We start from the raw sequence: 17,679 nt of genomic DNA on the forward strand, positions 1-17,679 counted from the left end.
CAAGAAATTGCAAATTGTAGAATTCGGCAGAGTGATCTGCCTCAATTTCCTAGAAGTAAAATTTTACATTTAAAAAGGCCAGCCAATGTGCACTATATCAATTTACCTGAAATTAATTTATAGCCTGATAAAAGATAGTTGATGCCTGAACAAAAAGCAACTGATAACAAATAATCTACATGTTTTTTAGCTTCCTGAAGGACAGTAAGAAAAATTAGGGGAACTTCATTAATTAAGATTTAAATTTAGTTGGCATATTTAGTATAACACATAATATTTGATGTTCTGAATAAGTATTATTTCCAAACCAAACAGATATATTCCTTAAGAAATAAAAGGACTGTATGACTGAATGACAGTCTACTTATATAGGGCACCATATCAATCAGAAGTTGAATAAAGTAAAAATATAAGTGTTGGCTTAGCAACCAGTTGGCATTAGGAGTAAGGACTGACATGATTTTACTGATATAAAGACATTCTCTCTGCCAGACATGCAGGCATCTTCTGGGCAACTTATCTCCTTAATTTGCCAAGGGCACCAGTTAAGTGACCTGACTTGCTATGGGGTCATAACTGCCAAAATGAATGAATCAGAAGTAGAACTTAAACCCAGATCTCCTTGAATCCAAAGGCAACTGTCATGTTCTCAGCAACTACTTAAGGCCCCATAATTCTAAATTCTGCTATAATTTAGAATAATTTGCCTAGAAAGACTGCACAACAACAAAACCTAGAAGTCTGAAATAACAATCAACTATGATACATTTTCCCTCTGTATAATAAGCTGCAGTGTGGTCAGACTAGATGTCAGTGTAGATGACACATAGCCTTGCAATCAGCAAGATCCAAGGGTAAGTTTTACACTCTTAAATTGAAGGGGATGTGGGATCTCCATTAGTAGAAAAATCCCTCACTAGGTGATCCCTTAGAATGATAAAATCTGTGAAGATTAAATTTAACAGTCCCCTGATTATAACAATGAAAATATTTAGCTCTCCCCTGATTGTGAAGATTTAAAATTGTAACTCGTGTCTATTTTTTGATTCAATCACAAGAAGTGCAAACACGGTACTTAAGTTAAGTATGAAGATCTTCCCCTTTTAGATCTAATCACCAAAAGTGCAAATATCCCACTTAATCATGAAGTGGGAGGTCTGTGACCCATGTGTGCGATAATGGGTAACGAATCAGAATCGACTAACTACCTTCTGGGCAGTCCTAGAGCAGAGCATCAGCTGTAATTGGTAGATGTATAATTAGGGGAAGGCACAGGAAATGACACAAGAGAAAATGCCTTTAAAAGAGAGAGTGCTACACAGAATTTGGGAATTCTTGGAGCAAAGTTCAACCTGGACTTCCACTTCTTTTGGACTCAATTCTTCATGCTTTTGAGTTGAGGCTGGTGAAGAAGGGCAGAAGGATCTGCTGACTGGACTGGCGTAGTGAGTGAAAAAGCTGACTCTTAACTGCTGGCTTTTCTCTGAAGAGACTGGCCTCAGGAAAGACCTATCCTCTTGAGAAAATGCCCAGTTCCTTAGCTTTGCCGAGGCTGACTGAAACTAATTCTCCCTGCCTGGAGGGGCCAGGAGTAAATTTCTTAGTGCTCAGGCTAGATATCTTACCTTATCCTCTCTCTGATTTCTTGTTTCACTCTTTCTACATTTTGTAAATAAATAGTAAATAAAATCTCTTTGGAATTAATTCCTGGCGAATACACTCTTAATCAAATCCAACCCTTTTAAAAATAAACCCCTTTTCCCCCTTAAAAATCTCAAGTCCTGCTAAAAAGGAGGTATTATGTTCTTTCCTGATACTTCTAAATAATATTTCAGGGTTGCACCAACTGTTGCAGATACAGTAGTGTGAGAGAATAATTCCTACTCCCTTATATGGGGATTAGATTTTAATGTTAATTATAAATTGTAATTTTAAGATAGGTAACAATTTTAACATAAGAGATGATGTTAGTGGGCTTTTTGTGATTATTTTTGTATATGTTTTAAAATAAAATAACTGCTTAAATATAGTAAACCAGTTAGCATAAGGCCTCGGTTTTAGTCTTAGCCTCAAAATTGCTCTATCATGCACTCTCAGCAATCATGGTCTTGAACTTGTGACTGGGTTTTCATTAGCATAGTGGCTTGTGCCTCAGTTAGAAGCATGATGACACCCCTTCGCCTTTGTATACATTATTAGGCTTTTGCCCCACTTGGGGGATTGGCACCTCCTCTTTACCCTGGTCATCTTAGTATACATTATCCTTGACAATGTCAGGCTTCAAAAGTAGGGTTCATGTTCCCCCACTACTCCATTGTCTATCAAGAGACTTTCAAGTTATCACCAATAAGACGTATTTCCTGATTACTTCAACCAATTCACATCTCTCTCTCTCTTTTTATCACTGTCTTGGATTATTTTTAACTTGGTATATAAGTTGTGGTATTCTTTGGGGTATATAGGAATGTCTCTTATAGTGCTCAGGGTCTTTTGGTTTTGACCAGAAGTCCAGTTTTATTGGGAGACCAGCACTCTCTGAATAAACCTATTTCCTTATGCCTTGGAGACTCAGTTTCTCTTAATTGCATTCCTGTGGTTAGAAATTACACAACAGTAGCAAACACATAGTCACAGTGATTTTAATGGTGAGACAAGGATAACTGGGGTACAATACCACCATACCAGCCTTTGAAGAAGTAAAGAAAGGCAAATTTTTTCTTTGGCCTTTGAAATAAGGAAAATATTATTCCAACTATTTTTCTCTGTGAAAATACTGCAAATTCTGGTTACTACACCCAAAGAAGACTGGGAGAAAGTCTAAGAGGAATTGAAATGATCTGAGAGTAAACCCACTTCCATGAGGACTGACTACAGCAATCAAGGCTTTTTGTAGAGAAAAGAAAGCCAATCAAGAATATGACTGAGTACCAAAAATAACAGATTTGGATGGATGGGTATGATCAAGACTTGTTCAATCAAATGCAGGTATTAGGTAAGGCCTACAGGGCTGTTGTTTTGTTTTGTTTTTATATAATGGGTAGTAAACACAAAACTTGTGACCCCAAAGAGATGGGTTAGCACAGCCTGAAAATAACATTGGATGATAAAGAAGGGTTTAGATAAAATTATAGATGAAATCTACAAAGCACATGTCATTAGTCTTGAGTTTTATGTCAGAAAGAATACTGGAGAAGACTGATCATATAGGCCTGACAGAATAATATTCTTAAATTCTTTCCCCAAATTTAGCAGATAAGAAAATTTATTTCTACCAGGAACATATTATACTCTTCATTTGAAAATAAGTATTGACATAAGAACACTTGCCACTCTTTTGCCACATTTGTTGCATTTAACCTGCCAAATCTAAATATCATTTAATATTAATTAAGAACTAGTAACTGCCCTAGGTGATAAGGGTCTTAAATACTAACGGGTTTATATTTTATCCTGCAGGCAATGGAAAAGCACTGTGGGTTTTTTAACAGAGTTAATGTGGTAAGACATGAACCTTGGGAATATCATACTGGCAAATGGTTGAATTTGGAAAGGGGAAAGACTAGAGGCAGATTATTTATGAAGCTATTACAACAATCCAGACAAAAAATAAGGGCAACTAATGTCATAGTGTGAAAGTCAGCTCATGTTATGAATTTCATAACTGGGATGGTCACACAAGAGCTAGAAAGGACATCATTGCTCATTGGGTTCAATACCATCATGTTATACATTGAGGCAAAGAGATGCCAAGGGTCTTGTCTCAGGCCAAGAATATTAACCTCCCGGTCCCTTGGAAAAAGGTCAACTCTTGCCTGCCACTTGCTACCTTTAGTAGCTATAGATCTGTTTCCCAGACTACAAAAGGAGGGGAATAGACTAACCCTAGAGTAAGAATTTTATACAGGTCAGATTAGTAGCAAGAATTAGATTTGAATCTAGTTCCTCTCCTTTGATATGGGCTCTAAAGGATGGAAAAGAATTCCAAGAGAGAAACTCACAGAGAAGTGACAAAATAATAAACAAGGAGAGGAGATGAGAAAAGGAACATTTAGGAAGCACAAATATAGTTTATACAAATTTTTTTTTCAATTACACAGAGAAATAATTTTTAACTGTTGTCTGACATTTTACAGATTCTCTCCCTCCACAAGACTATAAATAGTCTGATACTAGTTATATTAGTACTGTCATGCAATACATATTTTCACATTCCTTATGCTATAAAAGAAGATTGACATTTATTTTTGGTCATATTAACTACTCTCAAAGTTGTTTTCTATTGCATTTCTCTAATCAATAGTGTTTTAGTGCATTTCTTCCTACGATTATAAAAGATTTTAACTTTTATCTTCTAAGAACTGCCTGTCCATGTCCTTTGACCATTTATCAGTTAGGGAATGCTTTGTATTCTTATAAATTTGAATCAATTACCTATATATTTGAGAAATGAGGCGTTAGAGACACTTGCTGTAAAATGTACGCTCCCCCCCCCCAATTTGCTGTTGCCCTTATTAATGTTGGTTGCATTCGTTATGTTTATACAGAAGACTTTTTGAATTTAATGTAATCAAAATTATCCATTTCATTTTTCATGATGTTTTCTAGATCTTGTTTGGTCATAAATTCTTCCTTGGCAGATACATTTGTCCGTGTTCCCCTAATTTGTTTATAATATGAGTCTCTATTTTGACTTTATCTTGGTGTGTGTGATATGTTGGTCTATGCTTAGTTTCTGCAATATTGTTTTCCAGGTTTCCTAGTAGTTTTTGAAAAATATTGTGTTCTTCCCCCCAAACCTGGATCTTTGGGTTTATTGAACTACTATGTTGATTTCTTAAAACTATTCTATTAATCCATTACTCTATTTCTTGCTAGTACCACATTGTTTTGATGATTATTGCTTTATAGTATAGTTTGATCTGGTATAGCTAGGACTCCTTCCTTCATATTTTTTCTTTTTCTTTTTCAATCCTCACTTTCTGTCTTAGAATCAATACTGTATATTGGTTCCAAGGCAGAAGAGTGGTAAGGGTTGGGCAATGGGGGTTAAGTGACTTGCCCAGGGTCACATAGCTAGGAAGTGGCTGAGGTCACATTTGAACCTAGAACCTCCCCTCTTTAGATCTGACTCTCAATCCACAGAGCCATCCAGCTACTCCCTCCTTTGTATTTTTAAATTAATTCCCACAATATTTTTGACCTTTTGTTCTTCCAGATGAATTCTGTTGTTATTTCTAGTTTTAGGAAATAATTTTGGGGTAATTTGATCGGCATGGCATTGAATAGGTAAATTAATTTAGACAGGACTGTCATTTTTGTTAAATTGGCATAACCTATTCATGAGCAATTAATATTTTTCCAATTGTTCAGGTCTTACTTTATGTGAAAAATGTTTAATAATTGTGCTCATGTAGTTGCTGGGTCTACTTTGGCAAGTATACTCTTAGGCATTTTATATTGTCTAAAGTTATTTTAAAACAGAATTTTCTTTTCTATCTCTTACTATTGAACTTTTTTGGTGGTAAATAGAAATGCTGATTTTTAGTGAGTTTATATTATGGCCTGAAACTTTGCTAAACTTAATTGTTGCTATTAGTTTCTGTTTGATTCTCTACATATCATATCTATCTCTATCATATCATCAGCAAAGCATAATATTTTTCTTTCCTCATTGCCTATCCTAATTCCTTCAATTTCACTTTCTGCTCTTATTGTTATAGTTAGCATTTTAAGTTTAATATTAAATAGTAGGGGTGATAATAGGCATCCTTGTTCATTTTTGATCTTACTGGGAAAGATTCTAGTTTATCCCCATTACAGAAAATGCTGATGGTTTTAGTTGCTCTTTATAACTTTAAGGAAAGCTTTTATTCCAATATTTTCTAATGTTTTTATAAGGAATGGGTGTTGTATTTTGTCAAAAGCTTTTCCTGCACCTACTGAGATAATCAAATGGTTTCTTTTGGTTTTGTTAATCAATTGATCAATTATTGATTGGTCAATTATGCTGATAGATTTCCTAATATTAAACCACCCCTGCACTCCTAGTATAAGAACCCCCCTCATTATGGTGTATGATTCTTGTGATATAAAATGCTTTAATCTCATTGATAGTATTTTATTTAAAAATTTTGCATCAATATTAGGAAGATTGATTTGTAGTTTTCCTTCTCTGCTTTTGCCCTTCCTGGTTTAGATATCATATCTGTATCATAAAAGGAATTTTGAAGAATTCCTTCTTCCCCTTTTTCCAAGTAGTCTGCCATATTAAGAGTAGAATTTGCTTGTGAATCCACCTAGCCCTGGGGCCTTTTCCTTTGGGAATTCCTTAAAGATTTTTTTCAATTTCTTTTTCTGTGATGGCATTGTTTAAGGATTCGATTTCCTCTATTGTTAATCTAGGCAGTTTATATTTTTGCAAATATTCATGTATTTCACTTAGATTGTCAGATTTTGTTGACATAATGTTGGGAAAATAATTCCCAATAACAGCTTTAATTTTTTCTTCATTGTGATTTCACTTTTTAATCATGAGAATTTAACACTAATCTCTACCCCTTTTTCCTTTTTAAAAGTTTCACTTTGAATGGAAAAGAGCCCATTCTATAGTGAAATGGATTTCAGTTGAATCCTGCCCTATTACTAAATTAAGAAGAAGGTCTGAGGCTTATCTGTATAAGGGAAATACATACACATTGTAGTAGGACAGCAGAAGCCTCTGCTGGCTCCCTGGCACCTTGGCTCTTGTTCCATGGGATTCCTTGTGTCTGGAAGACTGGTCCCATGCCCAGTCTAAGGTAAAGTCTGGCAAATCAGAGAGACCCAGAAAAGTGACATCACAGAAGAGGTAAGTTTTAGGTCCAAGAAAGAAAGGGCCTTTTTTGTACCAGAATCATGGCAAGATGAGGAAGCTAGGAAAGTGCCAGCAGGTGAGCACTAGATAAGGGAGCCTTAGAGCATTCTAGTCTGGCAGAGGAACTGGCATAGCTGGTGGGGAAGAGGCTTGAGAAGAGAACAGCTGGCAAATTAACCAATGGTTTATCTACACCCTCCCCCCCCCTGTGAATTTTAAAACTACTCCACCCTACTCAGGCCATACTTTAGAAGATCTGATTTAGCTATTTCCTGATTAGTAACAATGGAGATACTTGGTGTCTTGGGAATTATACATTTCTCCACCCTACTCAGTTTAACAAGGTCAGGATGCCTGCACCATACTCAAAGATTTCATTATCTGAGGAAATGGCCTTCAACAGAACATGTGCAGAAAAAGCAGACAGACCCCTGGGCTGTCCTAAGTCAAGCTAAGCTATCATTGGTACAAATGAGATGTAGGAAAGTGACATAAAACCATCTATATAAGGCATGTCACTCCTCTCTCCCTCTTTCCCTCTGGCTGGCAGTGTGCTAAGCCTTCCGACATCTTGGCATGGTGACAGCTATTTGTCTGGGTTGGTGGTGAGTTTGCCTTGAGCCAATTCAGGCTCAGACATCTTGGCTGAGTCCTTTTGGAGGTTGGTTCCTTCCTCCTTACTTTCTAGAGCCTTTGGTCTTCTTTCTGACACTAGTCAGGCGGGAGAAATTCTACTCCCTTTTCTTCTTCTTAATTTCTTTACATTATATCAATTAAATCATCATAAAGTTCCAGCTGATGGGTATTTTATTATTTGGGATTTTCCCTGGTGACCAATTAAATTTAGATTTTAAGTCACAATGCTAAAATTATCTTTACACCCCCCCAAACCAGCTCCTTATTTATATTAATTCAATGGTCTTCTAACTTTTGATTCTATTTCACTCTCCTTTGACTTTCAGGATCTCCAATTTTAACTGGAGATTTTTAATTTGTTCCTTTTTCTAGCTTTTTAAAGTCATATATACCCAATTCATTGATCTGCTCTTTAACTGATGTAAACATTTAGATATAAATTTCCCTGTGTATAGCTTTGGTTACATACCATAAATTTTGGTATGTTGTCTCCTCATCCCTCTCTTTCATGAAATCATCATTTTTATGATTTGTTCTTTGATCCAGTCATTCTTTAGGTTTCCAATTAATTGTTAGTCTTTCTGCTGCCCTTTTTTGAATATAATTGCATTGTGTTCTAAAAAGGATGTATTTAATATTTCTGCTTTTCTATATTTGATTGTGAGGTTTTTGTGCCCTATTATATAATCAGTTTTTGTTAGAGTGCCATGTACTACTGAGAAAAAGGTATACTTACTTTAAATTCCCATTTAATTTTCTCCAGAGGTCTAGCATATCTAACTTTTAAAAAGTTTTATTTATCTCTTTAATTTAGTTTTACTCTTTCCTCCTGTGTCTCATGTAAGTTATCCTTTGGGAATTTGGATGCTATGCTCCATTTGGTGTATATGTGTCGAGTTTTGATATTGTTTTATTGTCTATGGTGCCTTTTATCAAGATGAAATTTCCTTCCTTATTTCTTTCAATTAGATCAAGCTTTACTTTTGCTTGATCTGAGATCAGGATTGCTACCCCTACTTTTTTTTTTTTTAAACCTTTGGCTAAAGCATAACAGATTCTGTTCTAGCCCTTTATGTGCCTATCTCTGCTTCAAATGTGCTCTTGTAGAAAGCACATTGTGGGATTTTGGTTTTTAATCTACTCTTTCCATTTTATGAGTGAGTTCATCTCATTCACAGTTAGGATTTCTAATTTGTGTGTTTCCTTCTGTATCACTTTCCCCATTTGCCCTTCTCTCTCTTTTAGCTTTTCCCTGTGCACAAATGTTTGCATTTGGACCACCGCCATTATCCTCAGTTTGCTCTCCTTTTTTTCCATCTCCATCTGCCATCTTTTATTCCCCTTTCCCTTCTACATTCCTATAAGAGTAAGACAGACTTCTACAGCTAGCTGAGTGTAGATGTTATTCCCACTCAGCTAATTCTAAGGAGAATAAAGTTCAACCACTGCCCATCACTCTCCCCAACTTCTTATGTTCTGTATTAACTTGGGCACCTCTTCATGTGATATAATCCACCTCCTTCTTTTCTTTTCTCCCTGTGTGTTCTTCTTTCCCATTCCTTCATTAAAAACAACAACCACCAAAAAACCACCTTGTCTTCCATTTTAGAATTAATACTGTGTATTGATTCCAAGGTAGAAGGATGGTAAGGGCTAGGCAATGGAGGTTAAATGACTTGGCCCAGGGTCACACAGCTAGGAAGTGTCTAAGGCTAAATTTGAACCCAGAACTTCCCATCTTTGGCCTTGGTTCACTCAATCTTGGAATCTCAATACCTGTAACTCCTCTACTTCATTAAATATCACTTTTTTCCCTCTGAGAGGGTTATGGTTGGTTATACTTTTTGTTGGGTATGTGATTCTTGATTGTAGGCCTATATCCTTTGTCTTTCTGAATGTCATATTGTCCATGCCTTCCAGTCCTTTAACGTAGAAGTTATCCGGTCTTGTGTAATCCAGACTATGATTTCATGATATCTGAATTGTTTCCTTCTGGTTGCTTTAAATACAATTTCCTTTGGGAGTTTTTGAATTTTGCTATAAAAACACAGGGATGATGTACATTAAGGTGTTTTTCAGGAAGTAATCAGTGGATTCTTTCAATTTCTATTTTCCCCTCATTTGAAGATATCAGGGCGGTTTTCCCTGATGATTTTTTATAATATAATATCTAAGATCTCTCTCTCTCTTCTCTTTTTAAAATCACACCTTTCAGGTCTTCCAATGATTCTTAGATAGTCATCTCTTGGATCTATTTTCCAAGTAAATTGTTTTTCCAGTGAGGTTATTTCAGATTCTCTTTTATTTTTTTATTGTCTTGATTTTGTCTTATTATTTCCTGACACCTTATAGTCATTAGTTTCCATTTGCTCAATTCTAATTTTAGGAAGCTACTTTCTTCCTTAAGCTTTTGTTTCTTTTCTGTTTGACCCATTCTTGTCTTTAGGAATTTGTGTTCTTGGGGGTTTTTTTTGGGGGGGGGGAGAGGGAGGGAGGCCTCTTTCCATTAGACTCATTCTAGTTTCCAAGTTGCTGAATCTTTCTATCATTTCTTTTATTATTTGATTTTAAACTTTTTAAGTTGTTCTAAGAGGTTGGGGGTAGGTGGGGGGGGGGGGGTCCTGAAATCCTTTCTCACTTTCCTTTGAAGCTTCACATGTTTCCTTTTTGCCACTGTTGTCATCTTCTGAGTTTATATTTCATTTTGATTTTCTCTATCACTAAAGTAACTTTTTATGATTAGGTTTTGTTTTGGTCTTTTGCTCATTTTTCTAGTTATTTTTTTTTTCCTTCTCACTACCCTTGTCTATTGACGTTCTGCTCTGTTCTTGGAGTGGAGGGAGTGCTGTTCCAAGCTTGCAGTGTGTGTCTTCTATGGTGCTTAGGATTGGCTTAGGGGTAGATTATCTGGCTTCTTGTGGGGAGGACAGTAGCAGTTTTTCCCAGCTAGATTCTGCTCCCCCTGCTTTTGGTTTCCCTGTTATCTCAGGCTGTTTGGTAATCTGACATGCTGCTCCCAGAACTGTTTTGTCAACGCTGTTTAGCAGCTCCTAGGGCTGTTCCCTGTTCTAAGTGGAAGCAGGTAAGGCTGCTGTTGAGCTTCTTTTTTCTCCCTCTGCCAGTTTTGCTGCCTCGGGTCTCTTGGCAGGGAGGGGTGCTCCGCCTGCTATCTTGTTGTCTCAGAAATGTGGAAGCACTTTGGGCAAGTTTGTACTCTGCAAGCTCCCCCTCAAAGCAGCACTTACGGGGCTATTTTTCCCCATTCACTCCAGTGAGATGTGTTCCTCCCGATTTCCTGTTTTTTTTTTAGGAGCTTTACTGCCTGTTTTTGTGTCCCTTCTTACCTCTCCGATTTACTTATATTAATTATTACCCTTCACACTTGTACAAGAATATTCATAGCCAAACTCTTTGTGGTGGCAAAAAATTGGAAAATGAAGGGATGCCCTTTGATTGAAGAAAGGCTGAACAAATTGTGGTATGTGAACTGGAACAACTTCCAGGAATTGATGCAGAGTGAAAGGGGAAGAACCAGGAGAACATTTGTACACAGAGTGATACACTGTGGTACAACTGAATGTAATGAACTTCTCTGCTAGCAGCAATGCAGATCAAGGATAATTCTGAAAGAATTATTAGAAAGAACACTATCCACATTCAGAGGAAAAACTGTGAGAGTAGAAACACAGAAGAAAAACAACTGCTTGATCACATGGGTGAAAGGGGATATGATTTGGGATGTAGACTCTAAATGATCACCCTAGTGCAAATATCAATAATATGGAAATAGGTTTTGATCAAGGACACATGTAAAACCCAGTAGAATTATGCATTGGCTACAAGAGGGGATGGGGAGAGGGGAGGGAAAGAACATGATTCTTGTAACCAAGGAAAACTATTCTAAATTGACTAATTAAATAAAAAATTTTAAAAAATGATCACCCTTCACACACAGGTTCTTTCACAGAGGCAGGTTCCTCTGCCTAAAATGTTCTTCCTAAACTCCACTTTTTGGAGTGTCAGGCCCAAGAGGGAACCATCTGGTTGGCAGTCCCAAGGGTTAAGAATGCAAAAGGACTCAGGAGAGCTGGGCGGTGACTAAGTTTATTGATTTGGGGTGCATAATTTATAGGGAAAATGACCTAGGCTAAGAAATTAGGTAAGCCTTTTGCAGGAACAATGATTGGCAATGATTTGCAAGATGGAAACAATGGATGTAGATTGCCTTAGTGGCTCTAAGCAGTGTTTTCTAGAGGAAAATAAATCACATGTCAGCATATCAATGCATGATCCAATACTGTATGTTCTTCTTACAGAACGCCTGTATTATTTTGTTGGTTGAGCATCTAGTATTTGGGGAGGGGGAAAAGGTTTGCTTTTCTCATGCTGGGGAGCAGACTACGTGCTTTGTGATTTCCAGCTGCTGGTGTTGATTTTACTGGGGCCTGCTCTTACTACTGGGGGCTACATTGGAGTGCGACTTGGCTCAAAGCAGCATCTTCTGTAGGAGACTTCTATCAGTCTCCTTAGCTACTACTGTCTTCCCACCAATGTGGTTGTATATTTCCTGTGCATGCATGCATGCATATATATATATATCTACATATATATATATATATTTACTTGTGTATTTAATATTAGAATTTAAGTATGAAGCCCTATTACTGTCAACATTAGCTAATCAATCTGGCTAACCTAAGGTAAAGTTAAACCTTAGGGGAATAAAAATGTTCAACAATTTATTAAGTTAGAGAGAAAAGATAAATATTTCATATAACAGTTTGTTTTTGCCATTTTCACAAACGATATACATATAAGTGCCCAACTGTTAGTGTTCAGGAAACCCAAGTTATTCAGTTATTTGAGGAAATTTTCTATATTTAACAAAAACTGCCACTAGAAATAGCCTGCCAGAAATTAAGTTCAGAACAGCATCTTTCACCATATGCCACATAATAAAGTCCAAACAGATACACAAACTAAATATAAACCATTTAAATGCTTCAATGACTTTCCTCCTCTGATATCCTATTTGCTAGTGTTCCATGTTCTCTCCTACTGAGAAAAAATAAAAACAAAAGCCTTTTGACAAATATGGATCCTTTCACTCTAGGTTGGCCTGGTAGTGATACTGGTAGGTCAAAGGGTATACAGTTTTGGGTGTTTTGAGACATTGGTACAAATGAAGAACACCTGCTTTAGAAGGATATTGCAAAATCTACTGAGATGAATGAATCAAAAACTGGGGGAGGGGCAAGAAAAAAGAAACAACAGTTAGGAAACTTTCATTGGCTCTGGTATGAAGTAATAAGAAATGTCACTAGAATGGTGGGGGCAGTGAGAATACAGAAATGGGAAATCAAGTTCAATCAAACATTTATAAACATCTACTATGAAACTATGAGGCATTAAAAGTAAGGAATTCTCCTTTACCCACATCCAAAGGCAATAATCATATTTCTTGGTAGGGAGTATGTAAATGTCTCTAAAAAGAAGTAGGTTATTCACAGGAAGCACAGGTTAGAGGGAACAGGGAAGTTATGAGGTAAATGTCGGGCATCCTCACCCCAATACCTCATCACATTTAAGAATTACTTTCAGGTTACAAAGAACTGTTACAACAATTCTAGAAGGCAGGTAGTTCAAGTATTTTACAGATGAAGAAACAAAATCAGCAAGGGTCATTTACAGGAATAAGAACTTAAATCCAGGTTGTCTCCAAGTCCTGTGATCTAGTCTATTATATCACAGCTATTTCATTGACATATATATGATTCTAGTTATTCATACTTGAAATAAACTTGATGGAATTGTCATAATTTTTTTTTACCCTGACCTTCAGTCTTAGAATCAATACTGAATATTGGTTCCAAGGCAGACGAGCTGTAAGGACTAGGCAATGGGGGTTATGTGACTTGCTCAGGGTCACACAGCTAGGAAGTGTTTTGAGGTAAAATTTGAACCAAGGACCTCCTGTCTCTAGGACTGGCTCTTAATCCACTGAGCCACCCAGCTGCCCTGGAATTGTCATTATTTTAAATAAAGTGCAAAAGACTGTTACCGAGAATAATGATCCAAATCAAGAACATCAATAAAATTCATTTTCCCAATGCAATGAAATTCATCTAGAAAGAATAAGATCTTGAACATATTTCCAAAATAGAGATAGCAGGAAGTTGAAAAAGAATATTCTCTAAATCTGAAAATTTCAGTTTGACTTAAAAACAAAAATTCAAAAAAGTGCTAGTTAGCTTCCCTTAAGTTACATGAGAGAGTATATATCTGGTACTTCATCTCTTGGAATGGAACAAAAAGATGATCTAGAGGTCACAAAGCACAGCAAGCTTATAATCAAACTTGTTGATAGAACATAAGATCTAGAGCTGAAGGAGAACGATAAAGCCATTTGGTTCAATCCCCTCAACTTTAACAGAGGAAGAAACAGGAAGGGATTGAGTGACTTGCCCAAATGTAAGCCAGGTAATATATGTAGAATCTAACTCTGGTTTTCTAACTCCACAGCCTGTGTTTTTCCCATTGACCTTGAAGCTACAGTGGATAAAGTGGTTGAAAAGGAGACAAATCAAAATTAAATTCTCCATCTACAACAACTATATTTTAAAGTTTCAGAGTGGATCCTAGATTAACTGTTAATTATTAATCACACCAAAACTAGCTTTTAAATATTATTGAACCAAAATATATTCCCTTTAGGGCCCATGTAATTTATTTATTTAGTCAAGACCTGTAATTTCATTGGGGTAAGGCAGAGATGTCAAATTTGAAAAAGTCCTAGGTGCAATAAGAATCAAATGAAAACATAATTGGAAAATGTTTCACAAAGAAAAAAGACACTTCAACACATTAATTTGTGATTTTCTAAGTCAATATTCAGCCAATCTGTATTCAACACTATTGGTCTAACTTCTGGTGAGGAAACTATCCCACCAATGCATATCTGCAACAGTCTTAGATCCCTAAATAATTAATGGATTGGGAGCACTGGGAAGTTGGTCATCATAAAAAAATGGAAATCAGATCTTGGAACAATTTTGGTATCCATGTAGTTCTCATATTAGACATTTCACGATCTTTTAAACCTTCAAAAGGTTGTTTTAAAGGATCTTTAAGGCTGGAACGGAACTCAAAATAATAGAGAAGGGAACGAGCCTACTTATTGGGCACCTGCGCTAAGCGCTTTTACAAACATCACCTCATTTGATCCTTATACCAACCCTGCGAGGTTGGTTGATGATACTGCAGCTACATAACTTGCAGGACCATACACTAAGCTAGTTGTCTGGGGCTGGGTTTGAACCCTGGTTTTCCTGCAGCACTCTTTATCTACCAGCTTCCTCCAGAATAAAAAGCGTTAATGCAGACGTGGTACTTTTTGGGTTTGCAGAGCTTTTCGCACGCTATCTGCGCTCTCTACATGCTACGAGACCAAGGCCTTCAGACACCAGACCCCCTTTTGGTAGGACTACCGCACAAGGAATTTAAAGACTGCGACTTAGCAGTCCTCGGAGGCCTCCTCGGGGGCTGGTTGCCTGTAGGCAGCGCCCGCCCGGGGAAAGGGGGCCCGTCACCTGGGCCGCAAGCACAGCTGACCGCGAGGGGTCCCGTGGCGGTCCGCCCCAGCCCCGGTCAGGGTCAAGGCTGCACACTGGCACCCGCGGCGTCCAGACCCGGCAGGGTGGGGGAGGCGAGGGGAAGAGAAGGTCGGGGTCACGGACGAAGGGGACAAGTGTTAGGGCGCGAGGAGGGGAAGGAGAGTGGGGGGACGAATCCTAAATGTTTTCAGGGAAAGGGAATCAGGGGAAAGTTTAGGAGTCGACAGGTGAGGTGAAAGGGAGGGGGCTAGGGAGACGAGAAGGTGGCCGGCGTCCGTTACCTGCCGGGTGGTTGTAGAGGGGCCTTAGTTTTTCCGGCAGCATCAGCTCCACCTTGTCGAGAAAGCGGTGGTAGGTGGCCCGTAGGCTGCGGACTCCGTGTGCGGCCATTCTTGGAGCCGAAACGCGGTGCTTCAGCTCCCCTTGCCAACCAAGGGCAGTTCGTAACCTTCCTCCGCCTCAGTCACCGGCTTCCTGCACTTCCCCAGGGTGCCCTTCTCGTACAACTGCGCCTCCCTTCTTCCACAGCGCCTGGGGTCCCAGGGCGGAGAAGAGGCCGAGGGGGCGGAGGCTCCTCCGAGGCCCACCCCGGGCCCACCCCTTGCCCGCAGGCCGAGGGGACGGAGGAGGAGGAGTCATGGCAACAAGCACAAAAGTATGGCCTCATCGCCCCGCCCAGAATGGATACCGCCACTGGCACATCTCTTACGTCACGCAGTCCCGTACCAGCGATTGGTCTCTTCGGGGGGAAGGGCAGGTTACCCGATCATTGCAGTCTTCCGGATTCAGAGTCCATGTTGGAGAAGGGCAAGAGAAGTTATGCCCTTTTCCCTCTTTCCTTTATGTCTGGATTTGGGACTAAATTCACTTTCAAGATGGGACTTTCGTGGCTTCTATGCCCGAATTAAGTGTGGAGCTTCTCGACTTTCCCCCATATTTTTTAAAATGGAACTGTGTGAGAGGAGCGAATACCGGTTCTTCCATATGCCCCGCCTTTTTCCATAGAGAGATACAGGTTTGAGCTAGAGGAACCGCGAAGCAAGAGATGTGCTTGGGGAACTCTGACCCCTATCGCTCCGGCTGGGCAGTAGTCTTCTCGCGAGAAACCCTGGGTGGGGACTGTGTAAGAGGAGGAGGAGGAGGAGGAGGTGGAGGAGGAGGAGGAGGAGGAGGTGGAGCCGGAGCTGCCCGCCTTCTCCTCCTCCTCCTCCTCCTCCTCCTCTTGGAAGCGGGCTAAGGGAGGAGACATCAGCGGTGCTCTGGAAGAGAGAATGAGACGAGCTCCGGGCAGGACGTAGCTTGGGCATCGTGGCGAAGGGAGCCCAGGCACTGTAGCCGAACTCTGCACGCGCGGCTCCGAGCGGAGTCTCCGCGTGCACGCCCCCTCCTCCCCCCACCCCTCTCTATCCCTCCACCCCGCCCCCCGACCCCGGCCTCCCTCCCTTCTTCCCCCCTCCCCTTCCTCCACCCCTCCCCCAACCCCGGGGTCTCCCCGCCTCCCTCCGCGCCATGTCTCGGGGTGGCTGCTGCCCACACCTGCTGTGGGACGTGAGGAAGCGGTCCCTGGGGCTGGAAGACCCGTCCCGCCTGCGGAGCCGCTACCTGGGTGAGTGGGAGGCCCGGAGAAGGGGCTCCGGAGCGGCTCCGGCCCCCTCGACCGTGAGTTGTGGGGGAGGGGGGCAGCCGTCGACCCCGGCTGTTGGGCTGGGGACGCTAGGAGGGGGTCCCACGGGTAGCCCTCGCCAGATGGGCTGGGAGGTGAACAGGGTGAGGTCATGGGAGCCCCCTCTGCCCGGCTGCACCCCCCTCCCCCGCCTGAGCGAGCGGCCGGATTGGGCGAAAAAGTTGGCTCTTTTCTCTTCCCCACCACCCGCCCACGGAGCCGGCCACAGTTTTTATTCGCTCCCCACCCCCCCGCCTCGCCCTAGGGGGGGGAACCCGAGGAATTCCAACAGCCCGCCCCAGGCCCGACCCCCAAGCCAGCCCGCCCTCGGGGGCTTCCTGTGGGACTGGGTCTGCCCCAACTCCCGGGAGGCGAGGAGCCCAATCCGAAAGTGACAGCTGAACTGCCCCCCTCCGCCCCCTCCCCTCCCCCTCTGGCTTGCCGCGCCTCTTGTCACTTTGACAGCCTTAAGATGGGGCTGACTTAACTGAGCCCCTTTGTGAAGCCCTCGAAATGGAGCCTTTCCGTTTAGTTGGGGTCAGAGTAACCTGCTGTAACAGCTCTGGCAACACCCCCTCCTCCTTCTCTGAACTGCTGCCCCTCAGTCCTGGGGCTCCCTGGGCTGGCCGGGCCTCGTATTAGGTTCAGCTGTTAGAGGAACACTTTACAAATACATATAGTGCTCCCTCAAAGTTCAGGCATTTAGTCAGAGCCTTCTTTTCCTGCTGTGTGATCTTTACATGAGAATTATCCTAGCTTTTGAAAGTATAATTCTGCCAAATAAGATATTTATAATAAAGTTCTTTGCCTACATTTCTGCTTTTGCCAACTGAGTTAAAGTTATTATGTTTGGGACAGTAGCATGAAGAGCCAAAAGTTATTCTGATGACTTGGGTTTATTGTTGGAGTAAGAC

The 17,679-nt window shown here is 40.4% G+C and overlaps 2 protein-coding genes across 17 annotated transcripts in view; one reads left to right on the top strand and one right to left on the bottom strand.

Moving 5' to 3' along the window:
* Nucleotides 1–16,150, bottom strand: part of MPC2 (mitochondrial pyruvate carrier 2) — a 35,613-nt gene extending 19,463 nt beyond the window's left edge. Inside the window, exon 1 of the mRNA XM_001371620.4 lies at nucleotides 15,384–16,150. Coding sequence (XP_001371657.1) covers nucleotides 15,384–15,492 — 109 coding nt within the window. The 5' untranslated portion in view covers nucleotides 15,493–16,150. The remainder of the gene's footprint in view (nucleotides 1–15,383) is intronic.
* Nucleotides 16,151–16,281: 131 nt separating this feature from the next.
* The window catches only part of DCAF6 (DDB1 and CUL4 associated factor 6), a 162,690-nt gene continuing 161,292 nt past the window's right edge, over nucleotides 16,282–17,679 (top strand). For 13 of the 16 annotated variants that reach the window (XM_007480720.3, XM_007480722.3, XM_007480721.3 and 10 more), the window contains exon 1: nucleotides 16,327–16,708. In XM_007480720.3, the coding sequence (XP_007480782.1) occupies nucleotides 16,612–16,708 (97 nt within the window). In that variant the 5' untranslated portion in view covers nucleotides 16,327–16,611. Of the gene's footprint in view, nucleotides 16,709–17,679 lie in introns of all 16 variants that reach the window. The other 3 variants (XM_007480727.3, XM_007480726.3, XM_056815500.1) reach the window with 3 other exon arrangements.

The sequence above is a fragment of the Monodelphis domestica genome, chromosome 2 (genome assembly GCF_027887165.1).
Source record: "Monodelphis domestica isolate mMonDom1 chromosome 2, mMonDom1.pri, whole genome shotgun sequence".
NCBI classification, from domain to species: domain Eukaryota; kingdom Metazoa; phylum Chordata; class Mammalia; order Didelphimorphia; family Didelphidae; genus Monodelphis; species Monodelphis domestica.